The 24,160-nt window shown below is 40.7% G+C and overlaps 1 protein-coding gene across 3 annotated transcripts in view; it reads left to right on the top strand.

The window, feature by feature from the left end:
* The first annotated feature begins 3,239 nt into the window (after positions 1–3,239).
* The window catches only part of LOC6634139 (alpha-N-acetylgalactosaminidase), a 44,805-nt gene continuing 23,884 nt past the window's right edge, over positions 3,240–24,160 (top strand). For 2 of the 3 annotated variants that reach the window (XM_070209044.1, XM_032433144.2), the window contains exons 1-2: positions 3,240–3,364; positions 16,447–16,603. In XM_070209044.1, the coding sequence (XP_070065145.1) occupies positions 16,452–16,603 (152 nt within the window). In that variant the 5' untranslated portion in view covers positions 3,240–3,364; positions 16,447–16,451. Of the gene's footprint in view, positions 3,365–16,446; positions 16,604–24,160 lie in introns of those variants that run through there. The other variant, XM_070209045.1, reaches the window with a different exon arrangement.

Genomic DNA, 24,160 nt, shown 5'->3' with positions numbered 1-24,160 from the left:
TAGGTCATTCAAGCGGATTGCGTGAGAGAGGATTACGGGAGCCAGGCGAAGCTAGCTTGGCACGAGGCTTCCGAGTCGCCAGTCAATTGGCTGACCAATTTTGGAAAAGATGGCTGCGCGAGTATCTGCCTACACTCACCAGACGTACTAAGTGGTTTCAACCGCCACTCGAACCAATATCAGTCGACGACATCGTCATAATAGTGGACGACGGTGCCAAGCGAAACTGTTGGACAAGAGGAGTGGTCGTAGACGTGCACCGTTCAAAGGATGCTTGCAGCGAAGTGCCGTGGTGCGAACCGCCGATGGAATTATTACTCGCCCCGCCGTCAAGCTAGCTAAGCTTGACATTAAAGTTGGTAACACACTGCACGTGAATTACGGGGTGGGGAATGTTACGGGGCGAAGTGAAAATAGCTGTTGACTAAGTCCTACTGGGTCTCTCATTTTTTCTGTAAGCAGCCCTCGCTGCTTACACTGGAAGCGCACCGTTGGAATTAGTTTTTACATGATAAGTCGATCGCACGCAGCTGCACAAGCTGCATTTTTGTCGAGGTTCATTTTCGTTTTGTGCTTGCAGCTGAGCAGAAGTAAAAGAGAACAGAAGCGCGTGCGGAGCACGAATGTAAGTCTCATAATCATATAAAATATAGGTTGTTAAATAATGAAAGAATAATAAAGATTTCAGCGTTCGAATTATATTATATCGTACCGCCTCGTACGAATCGAATTGAATCGAGTTGTATCTTTCGACGCTAGAAGTCCCTGCCGAATACGCGCCCCGGCACGAGTCTCGGTGCCAACACATATATTAACATAAATTTGGTATAGGTCATGATCTGCGCTAGAAAACTAACAAAATTATTTTCTTGCCAGCTAAAGACAGAGCAGTGAATAACAACACATACATACATACTTTAAAGTTCTTATGCATGTATAATTCACGCATACAACGAAAGGTGCACGCACGCTATTGGCTGAGACAAGAACTTTTCTCGAGCATACACTGTCCAAAAAAAAAGTGAAATCAATCTATGTGTGCTATTTTCTTAACATAGTTATTGCGCAAGAAGCGCCTTGTGTAAAAATTATATAAATTCTTCTGTAAAATAATCGTTAATATCTAGGGTAATATATCATTTAAATAAAGCATGCATTTTATGGATAAAACACAAGCACTTTGCGTCGATCGTAAGTTCTAAACTTTTTCGCTCAATATACTTCGAAAACGAAGCGACGCAAAGCAACATCGACCAGCTTTGCTGAAGGCAGGCTGGCGACTAACTTCGTAGCTCGTGTCAGCATCAGCAAGCCGCGACTTGGGCATTCGTTCGTCTGGTCTTGGAGAACGAACAACCAGTCGGCAGGCATGCCGTACGAAGCCTCAAAGGCCAGATGAAAGGCCAGGCTAGAAATTTTGCGTCGCATTCAAATGTATGGGCGTTACTCATCTTAGTGTTTATATTGTCTTTGGTTAGACACAGGCGTATATGTACAATCAATTTTCCACTGCACAATTCGGTGACTGAAGGTTGTAAACTCTCCGAAAGCAATGGATCTAAGCTGTTGGCTTACTTTTGAAAACCACAAAATTATGTATGGTCTTCCTCAAAACAGAACATGCAGAAACTACTTACAAAATGGCCAAAGAAAAGGAAGCACCGAAGTACTTACTTTGCCATCTGTGATATCACAGTAAGTTATTTTGTCTGAAGCATTTTCTTTCACATAATTAATTTTGTATTTTTCATCTAGTTATTAGCCATTAAACAGTGTTGGTCGGTTCTAGTTTACCTCTATTAGTAGATTAATTTTTGTTTCTCGCGATTTCGTGCTACAAACGTTATCCATCGCTCATCATTTCTTACTGCTATTGAATAGTATCCTGTTCAAATTGTTTTTTTGTTTTCATATAATTTCTAGCTGAATCTTGAAATTAATTGGAGAGAGACCCAGATGTACGGCTCTTCGTTTTGTTGACATTTAACTCGCATCGCATGTGGACTGACGATCAATACATCATCGCTTATTGTGGTTTACTTGGCTTAAAGTCATCAGCATTTGATGCTGTTAAATTATCAACTACCTGTGCTGCAGAGAAGTTGTCCTAGAATAAAACAATAATATACCGAAAACAGTATGCTTAGTAGACCATCTAGTAGATGGATTCTTAGGGCACAGCCTCTGCAGTATATTTCCCATTGTTGTCAGTGCAGTATATTTTCCATTGTTGACATTGCAGTATATTTCCCGAATTGACATATTCATTTCCGTCTGTCCATTCGTCAGTCTGTCCGACTGTCTGATCTATGCAAATTTTTTAAAGTTTGCATAGGGCCTTACTGTTGATCGAAAATTAAGTTTTAATAAAAAAAATTGTATTTTGGCAAATATCTGCACCAAATACGGCATTTAATCGTTTAACTAGATGACGATGAGTAAAATCTTATAGAAATCTCTATACTAAATTAGCTCAATAGTCTCAGTCGGTCGAAAAATAAGTTTTAATTTGAAAAATAGTTTGTTCTTCAAGAAATTATTACTAAACTCAACATTTCTAGCTTTACTATTCTCACATATCTACAAAGCTATAAGTGCTAAAAAAAAGTGAATAGCTAGACAAAATCTATATTCGTGCGTATAGTTTATATATGTATATATATAAGTAGTATATATTCTATATCAGCGTAAGAAGCCGAGGCAATATAGCCATGTCCCACCACAGATTGTCTTGCTGTTTTAAAGCTATCGTCTTAAAGCATGGTCAAAACCGTCCATAAAAACGGTACCCCAAAATAAGGACACGTTTACTTCTTTTAAACAAAAAATGTTAAGCTGCACAAGAACCATCAATCGTTGCAAAGTAAGCCTTTATGCCGCACCACCCCTTCATTATGAGGTTTTTGTATTGAATATTAGTAGCGGTCAACTCACTCTACCTTCCGAATATGATCACGAATACAATATTAAAACGCTTCAAATCACTTTTACAAGCGTAATTAATGACAGCGTACCTCCAGGTCCCACTAAAACAGTTTCCTTATACTGTCTAATATAAGGTCACAGTTCTATGAATATATATATTTACATATGCCCTTCAAAATTGCAGGGATCTATCGTGCATTCTTGAGTTAATATTTAAATTAATATTTTAAAATTGTACTTACGGACACTAATTACAGCTCAATTACATTTTGGATAATATACTGTACCTAAAAAAGTTTAAACTTAGCTGTAATGTTGTGTGTATGTAACCTTGTTTATCAAAGCTGCGTACTGTATATTACACTTTAGCTACAATAGTTTTAGTTTGTGCTCCAAAAAATATAATTAACATTAACAAGCAAATGCAAACCAATTCAGGGTAAGAACACAAAACTAGAGCCACTAGAAAACGAGGCAACAATCACATACATATATTTATACTTACATTATATATATAAAATTTCTAATGCTCTGATTTAAAAAAAAAATGGTTGTTTCGATTATTTAAAACTTGGATGATAACTTTTCATCTAATTGCCTATTAACTCAAAAATCAAATATTTTAAAATAATATCTTTGTAAAATATTATACAAGTAGGGGATAGATTTCAATTGTCCACACATGAAAAAGATTGAGCGACAGAATATGGACATCTGCGGCATACCGATGAAATATGCATTTGCTGAGACGCTCATAAATGCTGAGCTTGGGAAAACTATCTTGGTAAAGCGAAAATGCCATACAAAACGTAATTTTCTGATTTTTCCTTTTAAACGATTTAATATAGAAGAACGATCTTGATTGGATTTGGCTATTAAATGTAGCCAAATTATATTTATAAGCAAACAATTTTTTCTTACAAAAACTTAACTTTCGGCCGATCGATCCTGTAGGGCAGCTATATAATTTGTTGTTAGGATTTTCGACATACTATGTAAGGATGAATAATAATATGCCGAGATTTGCCTAAATATTTTGATTAACAGGACACTTCACAAGAACCTACTTTTTGACTAGTCGTTTCTATGGAAGTATTTTTTTAAAACAACAGTTTTAAAACGGAGAGAATATTTGACAAAGAAACAAACAGATACGCGTACGCAACCGGCTTAGCTTAGGATGCGTCAGTACTTCTTGTTATCATTTCTATGAGAAATGCGTTCGTGATAATGTCCGGTTTTTACAGAACGACCATTATGAAATTCTTGGGGCATGAGTAAGACATATACCAAATGCTAATGCAATTCCCCTGAACTAATATTATTATTATTATTATTCACAAAAAAATAGAAATTCTTCTTCGAAGAAAGTTTTATACCATTCGGAATGTAAGAGTATGGGGTAATGGCAATTATATTATCGTTTAGAAACTAGTATTTCTTAAAGCACTTAATTCAATATATCTGAATCAAAACTTATTAATTTTATTCTTTATATATGTTCAAAATCTTGTCAATATTGGAACACAATAATCATATACTTGTTAAGAAAATTGGTCGCCGAACAAAAACAACTGGGCCGGTGCCAGTCCCATGCTTGCAACAGAAGTTGTGTTATATTCCAAAATTCTATAGTGATACATTTCATCCTTTGATGCATCCGTTTGCACAATTCGAATTATTTTACGCAATGCTTCCGATTGCTTTGACAAATTTGGAATAAATTTTGCCAAGTATTTTAGAAACCCAAAAATCATAAAACGTCCGCTTTACTTTCAGGTTTTTTCATTTTTAAAATCGCGTCGCGATATTTTGGGTCCGCCTTAATTTGCCCTTCCGATACAACATTTCCTATAAATTTAACCTCGCGCTGACGATATTGGATTATATCCGGCTTAAACTTAATATTATTTATTCGCGCTCTTTCAATTACTTTATCCATAATACAATAGTGTTCTTTTTCGTTCTCCGCGCAAATACCCATATCATCGAAATATATTATGACCCCTTCAATGTCTCCAAATATTTGATCATTTAACGTTGAAACAACTCAGGTACGAAATTAAGTCCAAACGGAACGCGAATAAATTTGTACCTACCAAATGGAGTCATAAACGTTGTTAAATCGGAGCTTGCTTCGTCCAATTCCACTTGCCAATAGCCGCTTTTTAAATCGATAACAGAAAATTTCCGTTAAATTGTTAGACCCGATGTTAAATCACCAATCGTCGTCCAGTATCAAGCTTTAACCTAACCACTTGATTCGCTATCTGATATTCCTTGTACCTTCGCTTCATATGATTACCAATGTGCTTGAATTTATTCTATAAATACGATCTACTTCAATAACCCTATTCGCACTTCTATCAATGATTTGAACATTTTTACCTGAATCCTCCCAGTTGAGTGAGTGTTGTTGTCTTCCATTGTTGTTATTATCTGGAAATTTATCACTTCCCCCGTAGCTTTCTGTTTTCGTTCCCTTGCTGTCCGTTTATTTTCCTTTTGATTTGCAAAACCGCTAGAAATGGCCTTTGCGTCCACATGATCGGCAATATGATATTCTTGGCTTTGCATGTTTCTAAATGATTTTCCGAGTTTACCACAATTGAAACAATGTGTCACTGCATTAATTGTATCACTTAGCTGATCTTCCGCTACACTGTTGACACTCGGTTGACTATTAGTGTTCAACAACACCTTATTTTCCTTAGCTGCTTCATATGTTTTGCACATTTCAATAACCTTTTGCAATGGCTCATCCTTGCCATTCAACAATTTCAATTGCAATTTTTTTTCATACACACCAATGATGATACGATTTTTAAACATTCGCTCGTTATACGATGCTCCATTAACATTCGCTCGTTATACGATGCTCCATTACAGTTGTGTTCACAGAATTCAATCTGCTTTCGTAGTTCTGTTTCAAATTTAACAAACGGTTGCTTCTCCTTTTGCACAATATTGTTAAATGTAAACGATTCCATCGTTATATTCGCGGCATGCAATATTCCTCGAAGGCTTTCAAAACATTATCCAATATTCTTCGATTGGCTACTGCGATAGCAGCGATTTTATTTGGTTCAGCATTTTCATTCCCAGCCGGTACCACAACATTTTCCTGTCCAAGAATTCCGTTTACTGTTCTATCATTCGGAAACAATGTGTTGTAGATTTCACGAGCCTGTCTGCCAATTAACCACAAAAACGTTGCAATTTTCCTTCTTCTTTGTCTGTTGCTTGCATGTACAACAAAAATTCATTTTTCCATGGTCGCCACTCCTTTGCCACGTTTGTGCAATCCAATATGTAATTTACGGTAGTAGGGCGGAACTTGTGCCAAGCCTTGACGTCGAACCAGTTCTACTTAAGCCAGCAGACAAGCCGTTCATCGTAACAAAACAGGTGAAGTATTTTACTGCAGCCGACCGGAACTGTTAACTTGATAGCAAGTGGTACTAAGTATCTTCGGCTAGCCCAATTAACGTAGGCCTCCTTTTCGTGATCGCTGTGGCTTGATCCCTCAACCCGAGGAGAGTCTTGACTCACGGTGGCATGACGTGTTAGCCAGGTACCGTGTTTATTGGCGTATTATTGGCGTTATGATTTTTTTTAATAAGTTAATTTAAAACTGGCTTGGCAAGCGCTGCGTGTCCATTTTCTATCTTTAAGACGTTAAGTTTGACTGTTCGATGCCTTCATTGCGGTAAAAGTGTTGTCTTCCCTTTGCTTTACTCGTAGGATTTTCAGCGTCAGTCTTGTTATTGCGCGCCTGTCTATGTCCAAAAACCTCGCATTGCCGGAATCAACTGTGTTGTTTTTCAAGCTATACAAGTCTTGTTATTGTCTCCTTACACCTACTTTATGTTCGGTAATTCTCGTGCCCGATGCTCTCTGCGATGTCCTTATAAAAATTCAATTGCACGTTTCTACGTCTTTTTAATTAACCTTAATTCAATCTATAGAATGCAATCAACAGTAGAAAGAAGATTAAAAAATGTTATCATATTTGATAGACCCCAGGGGCAGCCACAAGCTACAGAACTAATTCTCGCCACCCTCATTTACCCAACCTTCTAAGTACCTTCAAAAGAGTCACTAGCATACCTTCACGCATCCTAAACACATCTGTCCTGCCTAAAACCAAATTGCCTGTCAGACATTTGGTCACTCATTCTCTTCTGAAGCCTCCCTACCATAATCCTTCGCAGAACTTTCCAAAGAACCGGAACCGTACCCGAAAAGATCAGCAGCTCTATTACTCTTGTCACTTTCATATACTGGGGAAGTAACCCCCATTCAGACACTTCGCATTCATCGCTTTCATATATTCGGGAATTGACTTCTAGGCACTTTTACACATTTCTGCAGTAAATTCGCGTCAACAGGATTAACCACAGTAGATGAGAGTCCTGATGATCCGCCCTGGGGAAGAACTCATACAACAAGATATTCATACAATACCTCCATTAAGTTAACTTTACACGCTTGAGGATGATCTTACGGTTCGTCTCAAACATGCGATCACTCGCACCAGTTATTCAATTCATTAAATGCATTAAGCGGAACTTACGGGACCAATTCACACTACAAGTACGCTAGCGAATACCCCCACACTTTCATTCCTAGTGATTGTGTGTGTAACAATAATATCAATCGGATTGTGGTCACTCACGTCAAGCTCCCACCAATGAAAAGTAAACGTACTCATTGGTTCTGCATTCAAAAGAGTAACACTAATGTCACTCACACAGCGGACCGCAAACATCTACCACTCACTGGGCTCGTTAACGACCCGATTTGCCTAGGACCCAGCCCGCTCGGCTAGCATCTCACACCGTGTGTGGGTCGAATACCCTAACGAGACCTTACGGAACCACAACGACCGTCTGAAGCGAACTGACTCCTTAGCAGACAGGAGCAGCAATGTTTGCAGAAAGCCCAATACAGATGTGCAACAGAAAATTATAATACAAACAGTAAAGGTTGGCAAGCTTCCTGTAAATTTATCCTGAACCTAGTTTGAGCACATCTCCAGAGCTAGCTAGCTAGCTACAATATGTAGCTTCTAGAATTGTATATACAGGCAAAGACTCTTCCGTTTTAAGGCTATCGCTAGTTCCGCCTACACCCCTTTGCTATAAACCAGTAAATACATTGGAGCAACCACTAATTTAAGCCCAATTTTTAGTCAATTGTCTTTCGAATATCCTATCGTTCAATAAAATCTACTGTTGAAAACTTCATCAAGATGACTTGTTAAGGGAAACGTGTGCTAATATTGACAGGGGCTAGCGGCAGCTTACGGTAATTGCAAGAACTTTGTATACACACCTAAATGCGAGTTTTCATTGAAATCTATAATGTTTATGTGTTGATATTTAAATTGTTTTTTTTTTTTATGCCTTGAACCCATTAAAAATGGGTTAAATGTGCAAAATGCAAATGTGTGCAACAGGCAGAATTTGAGCGAATTGGGTAAAAAAAAGAGCTAGAGCCACCAAACATTATGTGTTGCTTCTAAAATATTATATATATGTCAAGTATCTTTTATTTTATATTTATCGCCACCTCCCCGCTACCACCCTAGAGCTATAAAACAATTTAATAACCAAACTTTTATTGCCAACCCATTTAATTCACAATTTAAATGCAATTGACTTTTTCAAAATACACAAATATTCTATAGTACAATAAGATGTACTGTTGAAAATTTCATAAAGATCGGTTAAGAAAAACCCAAAGTTATATGCAACTGTGCAATTGAATGGGGCAGCAGCTTTAAGAATTTCTGTATACATGTACACGCACACATTCATGCGCATCTGCTTCGCATTTGAAGAGCATGGTAATTGCGACTTTTTTCTGTAATGTTATTTTAGTTCCTTTTTTTTATCATAATTAATTAATTATTGGTGTGGCTGCTGAGTAGAGCCATAGCAAGTGGTGAGGTCTGTCGCGAGTTCGAGCCCTTCCGGTGAAAATATTATTTTTTGTTTGTTCGCTGGTGTGGCTGTAGAGTCAACAGCAAGTAATGCGGTCAGTTGCGAGTTCGAACCCTGCCAAGGGAACTTTTTTTTTTTTTAATTTGTTTGGTGTTGGGATAAGAGGGTTCAGGGTATTCCCTAGTCGGGACAAAACAGTTGTCCATATAAATACTGTAAAGGAGCCGTTGGCCGGGGTACAGATAGGTTTCTGTGCTTGTTTACCGAGTATGACGTATTTATACACGAGTCTCTGGAGACTATCTTTGAGGTTCAGCAAGGGTCCCCGGTTTTTCACGCTTCATTTCCGTGACTCTCTTCAAAAACACGTCTTTCGGTTTCGATCGGCTCACTCTTTGTCGAGCCGTGCGCTCGCGTTTGCCGTGAGATGTGCTCTCGAGGGCGGTGTTGGTTTCTTGCCCTTAATTAACTTTAATTATTCGGCTCCTTGCCTTACAACTCTATACTTTATGGGGTGGGACATATTGCCTTATATGTGTTACATATTTCGTGACAACATTATAAAACCATATTCATGAGTGTACAAATAAGAATACTATCAACATTATCATGAAACACTAAAACTCAAGATTCTAGCCTACCTATGCACATATCTGTCCTTATTTTTCACAACCAACAGATATCAAAAAAGTAACTCGCAACATTCTCCGAAAATTTAAACTAGTAGACAACCAAATTTTATCCAACATAAGCATCTAGAAATAGAATTCAAACAAAATTTACAGCAAGCAATTTTCAATTTTTGGTCTTTTTCAGAATTCTTGGACAAGCCGACGTTTAATTACTTAGAATTTTTTATTTTAAGTAAAATAGGTCCCCGCAGCAAACATCAAAATTATAATAAAAAATATTATTGCTTCATTTATGTCATTAAAGTTTTTGATAAATAAAAATAATCATATTCTTCTCATAATGACTGACTTGATGAGCATTTGAATGTGTGTGCCTTTTGCTACCAAAGGCAAGAAGGGGTTTATGTATGTTTTCTGAAAAGCTATGCAGTACAAATGCGAAACACGCAAGCGCAGAAAGCAAAGAGAGCGAGGCACAATCTAAACATGCATACAAACATATGTTTCTGTAAAAAATTCAAAACTAACATATGTAGCCGCACCCGCTGTAGATGGTTGAATATAGAAAAGTTTGCAATTCAATTGGCGACAACAAAAATGTTGTAGCAAATGTATAACTAGTAGAAAAGACTGTGAAAAAATAAGTACGTTTAAAAATTACCGACAATGACAAAGAAAATATACTCATAAAAATCAAAATTATTTTATACACTTAGAATTATAAGCTCAAACACAAATCTTCTGGCCGGGCCCCATCTCATTTTTTTTTATGAAACCCAAAGCGAATTTGAAATAAATACTATGCTTAGAAAAGCAGATCGCAAATTAAACAATTTTTAAAACCCCCTTGGAAAGTAGAACAAATTGACGAGGAGCATTTTAAAGAGAATAAGAGACGTCGAAAAAATATATTACAAAACGATTTATCATAAACCAATAAAATGAAAATAAAAGAAATAAGAAAATTAACAGGAGGAAGAAAATACAAAACAAGATCCTCTACTTGGTATGTCTCACAATAAATTTAACTGAAAAACTTCAAAAAGAATCAAGTTATATTAGAATGGCAAAAAGAAGTAAGAGAATAAGCTAAATTTTGTAGGAGCAACATGCAAATATTTTTTTTTGAGCTTTGTTGAACACCGCTATAGAGGAACTTAAAGAAAAATTAATTGCATAGTTCAATGAATTATTATAATATACGATCTTGGTCTTGTAACTGAGGATGTCAACCAAGAAATAAATAAAGACAGAAAAGAAAGAGAGGAACATAAAATTAGAATAAAATAAATAATATACTGAATATAACGACTATTTGAAAATGGGGTTGCAACTAACTAGAATTGAAGTTTTGCATTCAAAATTATTAAAACATGACTATCTAGAGCACGTTAGCTAACAAATACTACCTATAAGTATATTAGATCAGAAACCAATGGCTGGTTTTTTTTTTCAAATTCCACGGACGGACGGACAGACGGACGGACATGGCTAAATCGACTCTGCTATTGATGCTGATCAAGAATATATATACTTTATGGGGTCGGAGATGCTTCCTTCTGTCTGTTACATACATTTGGATTTCGCACTAATACAATATACCCTTATACCCATTTTTAATAGGTTCAGGGTATAATTAACTTTGAGCTAATGCATAATAGGTATTGCAAACAAACTATCACTAGTTTCTGATATTCCAAATGGCATTTCATGAAAGAAACAATCTACATTGAACCAAATATACTCATCTCATGGAACTTACCCAAAACCATTTTAAATCTGAACTGCATTAAAAATGAGGTCTTCATTGATGGAAAGAACACAATATAAATCTATAATTGCTCAGTAATACGAAATTATATATCTTTAACCACGGATATCCGTAAGAAATAATATTTCCAAATTAAAACAACAGCAAACCAGAGAAATAATTTACGAAAATACTAAATTAGTCTTAAACAATACACAATATACCAAATACAAATAATTGTAAAACTTGAACCTATCTTATTAAGCCTGTACTTTACATATAAACTGGAAATTTATACCCAAAAATATATAAATTGAACAATACAAATAGCTTCCAGTTGAATCTAAAGTTTAAAATGAAAGTTCAAAAACCTTACGAAACGGCAGCGGAATAGGGGACCATCCTCTTCGTCGTCTGTCACTCATAAGTTATTGTGTGCTTCGACGCCGGCTGGTTCCCTTCCTCGATGGGCTCAGCGTCGAGGCGACGCTGAACAGTTTCCACGACGGATATGAAATCGGTGGGCGAAATAACTGTCTCTTCTCTACCCTCCTGAGTGGGACCAGTTCCGCATCATGAAACATCAGTTACATCGTGGTGCCATGTTTGACCTTGGAAGTGGGCTGATGAAATCCACGCAAAGTACTGCCATCGAATTTGATACCTGTCTTGTCAGCATGCGACAAGCCGGCTTGAGTTATTTGCTTGTCAACTTCTGGCAGACCTCACAGTACTTCAAGTACTTGACAGCGTTGCGATTTTCTTCACGCCTTGATGTCCGGCGTGGGAGCATCATGACACTCCTGTAATACCCTCTGCCATTGACCACTGGCCATACAGGACCACTGGCTTCCAGCTGCCCTTATTGTCCGGGATTTTGACTGGCTTTTTGGTGACCCTGGAACTCATATTCATGACTTACTTACAGTGGGCCTCGGCCACCACTGCCTGCTGACAGGTTTCTAAAGGATGCATTGACAGTTCATCAGCCACGTCGCTGGGGTGGACATCAAACTGAAACTGTTGTTGTTCCGGTGCCCATCGCGCGATCCTCTCCGAAAGGCTCTCGATCGAGTTGTGTCACTTGAGTGCCAGATGACCCATTGTCATGTCAAACCGGTACCCCTCTAGGTAGCAACAAAACTACCAGATCGACCATAACTTTGCCAGACATTCGCTCTCGGTGGAAGAATAGTTCACCTCAGCTTTCTGCGTCAGCACTGCGCCGATGCCTTACTCATTGCCGTCAGTCAGCAAGACGAATTTGGCGGAAAAGTCCAAACAGGCCAACACAGGAGCCTGTGTTCCTTCAATTAACGCAATGCCACCTGCTGTCCCATGCCCACTTGCGCGCTCCTCTAGGAGTGCCGTTGAGGCTGTACCTGCGTCGCCAAACGAAGCGCCAGCACATTGCCGCAATTCCTTACTATTAGTAAGGGCTACGTATCGCCTCCGCCTTCTCCGGTGGCAAATGACATGTCCCAGACAGACCAGCCCCTCCCTAAGGAAGCTGCATTTCTATTCAGCCTGAGATTAACCGCCCCCAACCATCGGAGCTCCTTCCTCAAATTCTTTATATGTTGCTCTTTCGTGGTTCCAAATGGTATCGCTCACTATTGGAAATGTCTCTTCCTGGGACTGTGCACGGCATACACTTTTTACTATCGGATGCCATTGGTATCACCAAATACCTGTCCTTCAAATCTAAGGTAGAAATGATGTGAATAATCCGGGGGACAGGATAAGCATACGAGGGTCAGGATAAGCACCCTAGATGGAATGCGCATTGAGTTGTCGGTAATCTGAATCTATACGGTCCAGGCACCTGCCTTAATCAGTTCATCTACCTGTTCATCGATCACCCTATGCGTGTCTTCGGACAATACATTTGCTTCAACGGCTTGTCATTCATCATTAGGATCTTGTGCTCCGCGATATGCCAGGCCCCTCGTTGACCCTCGAAGGGTGCCAGTTCCAACTCCAGGAGCTCCCTTGGTTACGGATCCAGATCCGTTATCCACTCTGCCCCTTTGGGCTGGGTTTACCCTGTGTCTCGCCTTTTCCGTGTACCGCTCCGATTCCAGCTGGATCTCCATGATTGCTCCTGTCTAGTAGCTGCTCACGTTGCCCTGCGTCCGTGTGGATCCTGGCCACTGCTTGTAGTTTCTCTGTTCCCTATCACATTTGCGCCGTGCCACCTCTATGACCAGCATAGCATAGCATAGGTGGTAGCACAGCATCTGTCACTGCAGCTCAACGAGTCCCCTTTTTGGCTCGACCCGATCCCTAGTGAGGTTCCTTTTTCGCTCCTTCCTTCACCCTTGCCCTTTCCCGTTGGTTGCCGAGCAACCGTTCTTTGAGCTTCCGTTTCGTGTCATCTTCATTCGGTTGTCGAGCCGGTGCTCCCATCCCTGACATGACCTTCCTCCTTGGTGTCTTTTATATTCTGTTGCCGAGCAGGTGCTCTCTATTCCTGACTTGGGAGGCCTTCCTTCGGATTCTTGTGCGTATCTTCTGCACACGGCTGCCGAGCAGGTGTTCCCTTTCACTGACATGGGAAGCCCTCTTTCGGCTCTTCGCTTTTATGAATCCCCGCGATAAGTGCTACCACCATCTTCCGACTACCAGTGTTCACCCATTTGCTAGAAGTATGCGCGTCTGCACGTCCTCCGGTCTTTACGAATTGCTCACAACCATATGCAATCATAATGCTGCGAGTAGCTACGGTGTGTAGCGACGATTTGACCACCCTTTACCTTCAGTGTGTCGGCATCGACCGTATCGTGATCCCGACGATACCGTTGCCCTATCTCCCGCCTCCGTGCGACGACAACAACCCTGGCTACTCGTGCCCCGATTCCCGCTTCGAAGTCGCCCTCCTGTGCGCACCTACGACATGCTCGCCGTCGATCGTACCTGGTTCCGGCTGTTTGCTCATCATCTTATGGGCAACCTCCACAGGGGCCACTATTGGCGAGGCGGAGACCTTTCTATCCCAACGGTCGCTCCGGATCTACTGGAAGTAGACCGGAGTGGGTTAAGGTGTCCTCCTGTGGGCTGTTCTGTCCTCCCCCATTCTGCGCAACTCGAACCCATGGCCACTTGACTCCCTGACCCACAGGCATCATCGTCAGCTGGAACAAGATGGGGAAATCTTGCCGTCGCACGTAAAGCCTGTATTCGGGGGCGGAATTCTCGTATATCCGGTGCAACTCCTTCGCCGGCTCATATCTGGCGTGATGCTCTATCAGGTGTTCCTTGAATTCCTTCCTTCTCTGAAATTATTATACACTATCTTACTCCGTTTCTCTACGTAAAGGTCCTGCCGCACAATCTGGCGTTCCTAACGTTCCGATTAGAGACACATTGTTGCTGCGACGGTTGGCGGTTTAATTCAAAGTAAAATTATGTGGGGCTTCATACCCGTATCTGACTACAACCATTCGGCACCATGCCTTTAACAACGCTTGCATACAATATAATGCTTATATACCATCGATATTAAAAACGGCTCCTTGCCTTCCTAACTACAAATATTATGATGCTTCTAAATAAACAAAACAATAGAATAGGTCGATAGGTAGTCTTTGGGAATTCAGTCATGGCTGATGAATGGGATTGCGTTTGAGATGCTGACGCAGCGTCAACACTACCACCGACGCGTCCTGCAAAAGTCTGAGGAAGTCAGAAGGTGGGTGAGGACACTACGAACTACGTGAAAATAGCTGTACGGGAAACTCCAGAGGGAGCGCTATGGTGGCGGAAAAGGTACGTTCGGGGAAAAGAATACTTGGCTGTCTGTAATTGTAGCTTGCGAATAAAATCTAGCCGTACTTGGTGGCGTGAGCGATTGGCAGACCTCCTGCGCTTGGTATTCGTATTCGTAGTTGGAAAATATCTGCGATACCCCAGCCCCCAGCACCATGGAAACTTTAGATGAAGGGTATAAGAATTTATCGTGTGCACTCGTCTTCATCTACCTTACTGGAGTGACGCACTCAATCTAATGATCCAGTTGGAGGACGACTTACAATTAAAAAATTATCGTTTTCATCTTCATCTACCTTACTGGAGTGATGCACTCAATGCACTCAATCTGAAGGTCGAAGTCCAATCGAAAACTTATTGTTTTCCTGATCGCTGCCGTGCGATCCGTTGGTTTCCACTGAGTGTGATGGCAAGACGCCATTCCCATGGGAAAGATGCACTGATGCGGGAAACTGGCTTGCACCGATTTACCAGAACGCGAGTCTCAAAAGTTAAGACCTGTTCTGGATGATCACAAAGGCGGACGGCATGATTATGGAGCTTTTGTGCACACAGATTGTAAAATTCCCAACCTACTTTGCCCAGTAGATCCTCCACATCCCACATGCCGCTTTGGCAGCGATTGCTTCTTGAGTGGAAACCAATGAATTCGATTATCGATGTTGGCACTGGACCGGTAAGAGTCCATCTGAAATAATTTTCCTGCACGAACGGTGTACCGCAGATATTGAATTGGAGTCCATCGAGCGATATCGATGGAAAGTCGTCTGCACCAAGCAGTACATCAATGTGTGCACTTTTGGAGAAGAATTGATTAACTTATTAAATGTCTGCCAGGATGGCAAATCGCCCTCTACATTTTTAGGAACATACGCAGATACCTTTATTCAATTTCCGGTTCCTGTGGGTGGAGCGAGGAGGAAGTGGCACAGAACATGTTAATGATGGCAGTGTAAAGTAAAAGCACTCCCTGGATGCTGGTAGCAGAATAGCTTTGCATATTGACTTGGAGTTTCCAGGAACTGGACTGTAGACCTTATTGACCCCTTTGACTATCGGATCCAGGAGAATTAGCAATTCCGTTGGAAGGGTATAACAGTTGCGAGATCCTTGATATTCGTGATGGTGATGGTCCTTGCAAACCAATTTTGAAACAACTTCGACCGCTTCAAGTAGCCATTTATCAAGTAAGGTTAACATGTCCTGACCGACGTAACTAACTGTTGTCGTATATAACTTTTTCAATAGCTTTTACACCCAAAATAGTAACATGATTTTATTTCTTGAGTTTCAATTTGATTGTAAATTTGTTAAAAGCTACGGAAAGCAAAGAAAGGGCAAATAAATGATTATTACAGGCAAATACAAACATTAAAATTTAATAAACGAAATATATTTATGATGTTTTTTGTTTGTTTTTCAGACAATATGCTTACGCATATTTTTCTTATAAGCGCTCTGACTGCGGCATGTAACTGCTTAGAAAATGGATTAGCAAGAACTCCTCCAATGGGATGGTTATCTTGGGAGCGGTTTCGTTGCAATACAGACTGTTTAAATGATCCAGACAACTGTATAAGGTATGTTGATATAAAATAAACTATTATATAATGTAGTGGACATTTTTGCAACTTAACATATCTAAGAGCGTAGGTGTAACAACAAAATTCAATTAGATAATTTTCGTTTATTAAAACTAATATATAATTTATTGGAACTTATTAGAACTAAATAAGATTGTAATTGTTATCAACATTAAACTTGAAAAGTTGTGCCGAAATTATCATTAACAAAGCTGATATAAAAGACTGATTCTGACCGCTAACTGAGACGGCCAGCGCATGTAAATGCAGTAAGCAAAGGGTCAGCCTAAAAGATTGGGAAGTTGAGTGCACAGAGGGATGTAAATTTATTTTAATTATTTTTTTGCTTGACCAAACATTTAGCGGTATTTTATTCATTCGAGGAGAGTAATTTGTGCATATAAGTTGACCAAACGTGGAATATGACATTTATATTTTACAAAAGCCATCATTACCTGCATTACCCTTTTATAACCAGCGAGCATCTGTTAAATGTCCCATTCAAGTTTGGTGTCGATAGAGCAGTGTATAAAGAAAGAAAATGAATCATCACACAACAGTGATTCTGCAAACACTGGCTCACGTCAAACACAAAACAATAGTAAAATATGGTTCTACACCCATAAACTTTGCTCTTTCACATACAAACAACTGCAGTAACGGAAATTGGAAACCCCAAAAACATGAATTTTTTTGAATATTTAGACATTGATAATGCTAAATGGTACCCGAAAAAAACTATAGGTATTCGTATCTAGCTTCTATAGGTTCTGCGATCCTTGCGTTCACACATACGGGTGGACACACAGTAGGACATGGATCGACTAGATTGATTCCGCTATTGATGCTTCTGCCTGTAATACAATATACCCTCTTTATCAATTCTTAATGGTTTCAGTTACATTATATAAACGAACTTGAGCTGCCCAATAATTTAAGCAGAAATTTTAATATGAAAATATACGAATATTTAGAAGAATTAGATCTACTGTTTAAAATGCCGTTAAGATTAAGAAATAAGGCTAAGAAACACAAGGAGTTATGAAAGAATAATTGTTTTGGCTGGCCACGTGCTTGCGGCAGCTAGCGCAAATTGCAGGAATTTTCCGCAAAAATGTAGACACACACATTCATGCATATTTTTAGTGAACTCTACAGCATTACAATTCAACAGCAGTACAATTGGAGTTGTATTTTTCTCTATGCTGAGTGTAAATTAGTGCATGTATGTCTGCAACTTTGAGATTGCTGGAGCATTAAAAAATTCATGTAAAAAATGAGTTAACTAAAGGGAGATTTCAATAGACGATACGTCGCGCTTTTATTGTTTCCAAACTTAGACTGAAGAATACAATTTTTATTCAGTGGTTAACTACTCCCCCTCTCGAAGACCGATCCTACTTGATGCCGCTACTACCGGGAACCGATTTTGCACGCTCTTGCGATTGAAGTATCGCGCGCCATTTACGGTGGCATAACTAAGTTGATGTCGTCGTCTATTATGGTGACAAGGAATAAGATGACTCCGCTACATTTGGCAATAGGCTCTACCCCCAACATGGAGGCCCTGTGCGCAGCTCCTGCTCTAGGACCGCTTGCAGAATGTGTGGTAGTTGCAGCTTGTGAACAATTAGCTACGGCCAACATGTGCCCGTCGCAACCACCAGACTGACACAGATTTCAAGTAAAGAATCATTGTGGGTGACTGGGAAAATAATTATCTTCCTGCATTGCTTGCTTACTATGGGGAACTTGATTATGAAACATTTGATTATCCTTATGATTTGGTCAGTGAGAATTTTCATAAGATCAGAATGATCTATTATTGTAGAGTTTATTAAATTTATTTTTCTAAGGTTAAAGTAAGCATAAGGTTTCCTATTTCGGTTATCATCATTTTATTTCGTGTGCAAGAGGTGGCCGGTATCGGTCTGCTTATCTTTTGAGGACTTAATTATTCTGTTAGCAGTGTGGGTCAGTTGATTAATCTTTTTCTGCCTCCTAGAATTTATAGAAATTTGTTTATTGCTTGCAATGACCATATGAGATTGTGAAACCATTCCCGTCAGATTGATAGTCCATAATTGGTATGTAGTCGCGTGAGAGTAGTCCGTCACCCTGTCCTTGTGGACCACCCTCCCCTTAATAAGGACCCTTGTCCCCAAGTCCTCTTCAACTTTTTGTTCGACACACAAATGCGATAGCTTGTTGCCTTATCTGCGATTTGTCTTTACAATGATTTTTTCACCTTCTTCAAAGACTTTGTTCTGGTGCCTTTGGTTAACGGTGGAGTTCTGCTGAAATTGGGCCTCTGTATCCTATCACTTACCTCGCGGGTACCTGCCAGTGAAGAGTTAAGCAAGATATCATTAGGCCTCTTCTCAACCACTCAACCACTGGATTGAGCTGTTTTAGTCAATAGTGGCCTGCAGGATGAGGTCGACTATGTCAACTTTACCCCATTGGAGGCTTAAACACCTGGCTATTTTCAGCAGTGCGCTGTGAATGCATTCTACCTGCCCATTTGACGTGCTACGAAGGGGGGCGCGTTTAGAGAATTTGTCAACGCAAGTTAGAAAGAAATTTTCGTCCGTGGAGAACATTTCAACTTTACCAACTTCTGCTGGAAATTGGCCAAGATTGGCCTTTATCGATTCGATGAGGGCGACCATATCAGTAAAGTTTATCAAATGGCGAGTTTTTTCGCCGAAAAGTATGAAATTCCTTTTTAAAGGCTTTTTTGTCGTGAGAGGCTGGTGATCACTGAAAACCGTACAGAAAGTGCCGCAACTTACATAATACTCAGACGATGGCAAGCAACTCCCGCTCGTTGGTAGCATAATTTGCTTCCCTATCTTTTAAGGAGCGGGATATCATAAATATGGGAAGATCATTTTGCAGCTCGACAGCACCTGTGCCATATGCCGAAGCGTGTGTGGTCAAGTCAAATAGTTTTTTATAGTCCGGGTATATCAGTATAACGACCGCCAACTCTAATATGTTCCTAAGCTACTGAAATGCATAGGAATGTATAGGGACCTTTCTAGGCTTGTACTTGCTAATGTATGTTTTTTCCCCTTTTAGGATGTCAGACATTGGTTTTGCTATTGCTGCAAAATCTTTGATTAAACAGCGGTTATAGCTTTTTAATCCCAAAAAGAATTTTAGTTTAAACACCGTAGTCGGCTCAGCGTATTCCCGAAAGGCTTTTACCTTCTCTGTATATTACAATGCTCCATCTTATGTCACTATAAGGCTGAGATACTCGACGCTTTCTTTAAAATAAACTGTGACTTCTCGCGCACATTATCGCATATAAAAGGCTGCTTAATACCCAATCGACATGCCTGACATGCTCCAACTCGATTTCTGAAAACACGATGACGTCGTTTACATAAACGTACCAGAACGTCATCTATGGTTCTCTGAAAAATGTTCGCTGCACTTTCAAGCCAAAGGGAAATTGACAAAATTCGTACTTTCTATCATTGATCGAAAAGACCGTCTTCTCACGATCTTGCTCTACCAGAGTAATCTGGTGATTGATTACCTGTTTTCCGGTTGAGCATCGTGAAATATTTGGGTTTATCCAGATTAGCCAGTATCATTGTGATACTTGGCATTTTTATTTCTCGGAAACAGTATTGAGGTTGAGCTTCCTAAGGTCTATCACGAGACGATAATTTCTATTACCTAACTCATCTGTACCTTTCTTATTGACCACCCACTGCGGATAATTGTATGGTGATTTAGACTTTTTGATTATACCATTTTTTAGTAGTTCGCTGACGTCTGAAATGACACAATGCTCTACACCTCTAGGGTAAGGGTATAGCTTTAAATAGACCACATTTTCGTCGGTCGTACAGATCGTGGTCACAACAGCCGTGTTATAAAGCAGCGCCTTCTAAGAGTCCGTAAAAGCCATGTTGTTTCGGTGAAGCACTCTCAGGAAATCTGCTTTCACCGCAGGGGGTGCGTCGACTTCTGTGTTCTTCTTGTAATTGACGTTCGCACATTTGTGGTACTGCAACGCTTCCTAAGTCGCTCCAAATATTAATATACTTTACTTTCCAACCATATAATTCCATAAAAAGTAAATAAGGAATCTATTAAGATAAATTATCGCACCCAAGCATGGATAACTTGCATTTTTCAGCGATGCGGTTGGACCCATGAATGGAATGGACAACTAAAGGAAACTCGTCAGGGATGACGCCTTTGAGGGGCTTGTGCGGCCTGATGTAATTTTGTACCACACCCGTCTCGATTAAAAATTTCATATCTATCCCCTCTATTCTCCGTCAAATTAACGGTAGCAGGGATGTATTTTAGATGTAGGTCCTCCTAGTGCCTGCGCAGATCGAGTTTGTTTCCGATTATTGATAACTTGCCCCGTTTCCAAGTTATCGATAAAATCGATATCGAAACATTGTTTTTTTGGCCATTTTGGTAAATAATCAAAGCTAGAGTCATCAAACTTGAAATGTATATATATTTGCATTTGATGTTGGAAGAAGACAGTTCAGGGTATCCCCTAGTCGGGAACTAAAGTCTTTACCGTTCATAACTGTAACCGTCCATGCCAGTGTGCAATGGCTTATAACACTGAAAGACATTAGTGGGAGACTCGCTCGCTGGTCATTGGGTCTTCAAGCATTCAACTAAAACATCAAACATTGCAAAGGCAAGGAGAATATCGTGGCGGACATGTTGCCTACACCATTTGAGATTGGGGGAGTTGAAGTATTCGAGAGTTGATGTGTTGATAGCGAGGAGTATTGAAAAGGCTAAGGGTTGTCAAGGAGCAGACAAGCAAATTTTCGGACTTACGGATCGTGGAGGGGCTTTTATTTAAATGAACCCAGTTCAATATTTACTTTGACTCCGAATCAACAGAGTATTCGCTCACGGATCTACTTCTGTAAGTGTTCCGCTGTCGCCCTCCTCATGGGAACCAATTCCACTCACTTACTGAACGCGTAGAGGAATACCAGCAGTGCTGTTTTCCATGCTTCGATTGTGTTAAGGGGCCTACGAAGAGGGCATAAGGGATGACCCACGGTGCCTGGCTCATCAGCGTCCGTCTTGCCGGTCTCATCTGTCCTACCTTAAATTTTTGGCACACCTCGCAGCATCTTACATACTATTCGAGAGATCATTCCTTGATGACATTGGCACTCCTGCAGAACTCTCTGCCGATAATTGCCGGCGACAAACATTTTCTATGCGCCGTAGTCCTCGTCGTCGGCTCTGTGTCGTATGTGACCTTTTTTTTCTCCACTGAGTAATCCGTGTACTTCTCAGGCTCGTTAGCAACTTTGGACCGCATGTATGCGGTCCATTCGCAGAAAGGCTGCTCTTCTACGGCTGAAGCTGGTCATCCACGCTATCTCCTGGGTAGCGCATCTGCAACCACTTTCAGCCCCCATCGCCGGTTCTGCTCGTCAAACTGCTGCAACTCTAGGGGCCATCGAGCATTCCTTCCAGATGTACTTTCTCTCTCTCATTAAGCCATTTGAGTGGCTTGTGGGAGGTGATGACAAGCCAGTATCCCTCCAAATGAAACCTTAACGGAACGACCATACCATAGCGAGACACTCCTTTTCCGGGGCCAAATAGTTGATCTCTGCCTTCAAGAATTTCGTACCGGCGTACGTGATAACTTGCTGCTCTTCACGATGGTCTGCGTAAGGTCGGCGCCGAGGTCATGATCACTCGCGTCCGTCTGCAGCATGAAATCCTTGCTGAAATCAGGGCAGGCTAGAATCGGTGCTGTGGCGAGTCGCTCCTTAGGTTGTTTTAACTCAGCCTGATTCTCCACACCCCACGACCACACCTTCCCCTTCTTCAGGAGAGCGGTCATTGGCTGCACTACTGACGCAAAATTGGGCTCGAAGCGTCGATACCAAGAGCTTCTTGTGGAAGAAATGACATATCGCCTGGTCTAGCATCAGAAACACTTCCTTAAAGTTGGCCAGGTGCTGCTCTTTGGTCGCTCCTATGACGATGATGTCATCCAGATAGGCAAAGGCGTGGGGCAAATCGAAGGGCATCACCTTCCAGTGGTATTGACCCGACCTGATACCGTAAAAGCTGTGTATTGTTTACTCCCTTCCTACATAGGTGTCAGCCGCTATCCCTGCTTGAGATCGAGCATTGATATGTAGCGTGTAGCGCTGACGCCGCTGATCGTTTCGCTGTGCTGGTGCCACAATGCGTGCAGAAAATGACCTGTAGATTGGGAAATTCTTTCTCAAAATGACCCTGTTGCTATAAGCCACGATTGACCCACCGGGAGTCGCCCTGACAACCGGCGGTAGAATTGCTCAGAACGGTTTGTTCAGATGTCGATAACGGCTACCCTACGCCCAGATGTGAGCTACCCCCTAGCCGAGATAGCTACGCCGGCCATCTGTATGAACCGGGCCAAGACGAGAAGACTTTTCCCCAAATTAACGAAACTGCGCTCTCGTACATCCTACTCTATTCCCTTTCAGGGCTCTAATCAGGTCTACTACATATTGTTTAAATCTTTCGTCACCTCGTTGGCGGCAGGTCCGGATCTCGTCTGCTAGCTACTCGAAGTACCGCAGAGGCAGGGAAAATTCTAGACACTGCGCATCATGAACCCCAGAGGGGGCCGCCGACCATGACCTCATTCTTTGTCCTTGGCAGGCTGTCTACGTCGATGTTGTATGATATTTATTTATTATTAATGGTCGACAAAACGAGTGTCTTCCGCATTATTCAATAGATAATACAATAGATAATAGAATTATATGCTACAAGCCTAGTTAAAGAAAACAATTTTCTAAATAGCATAACCGACCGATGGAGGTGTTTTATTTGCCAGTCCGGCCAGCTGTGCCCCTTTTCACAGCTAATTTTGTCAGTGACGCTATTAGAGCCTACATCTAAGCAGAAGGTTGTAAGTTCGAAAAACGTATTCTTAATTAAAATTAAATTAACTTAAAATTAAAAATAATCTCAATTTTCTATATTAATAAAGAAAATACAATAAATAGGAAAAAATAAGGTAAGAAGATTGTTAATAAAGTAAAGCAATGTAAGTTAGATAAAGAGTGTTAAGTAAATAGGAAGAAATGGGCCGATCCTCCATGGCTTCCACAAAGGACAGCTGATTAGTTTTTGCCCATCAAATCGAATACCCCATTCCTTAACATGCTCGGGTACGATGAAGAGTGCTCTTGTTCCCGACTCGTTTATTTCATTGTCCGCTTCGCGGGCAATATAGCTCGGGATCGCTGGAACCTCAAACAAGTCAGGTGTGTTCAGACGAAGGCCGGAATCTAAATCGGATTTTGACCGCCAATCCCATTCTGTGAGATCGGGGGTCGGGGATCGTGTATATTTGGCCTCCAACTTGGCTAGTCGAGTCTCTATTTTGGACGAGAGCGAACCCACGAAAAAAAAGCTTGCTAACTGACGACCCAAGTCTTCAACCCACCCTAGCTCACTCAGTCAGAACCTTTTACCGCCGCAGGTGAATCTACCGTACGCCCACCCCTGGATTTTGTCACTCACCCTAGT

This window comes from Drosophila virilis, chromosome 4 (genome assembly GCF_030788295.1).
Source record: "Drosophila virilis strain 15010-1051.87 chromosome 4, Dvir_AGI_RSII-ME, whole genome shotgun sequence".
In the NCBI taxonomy this organism is placed as follows: Eukaryota; Metazoa; Arthropoda; class Insecta; order Diptera; family Drosophilidae; genus Drosophila; species Drosophila virilis.
Note: the sequence above shows the minus strand (reverse complement) of the source record. Positions and strands in the feature narration are given on the sequence as shown.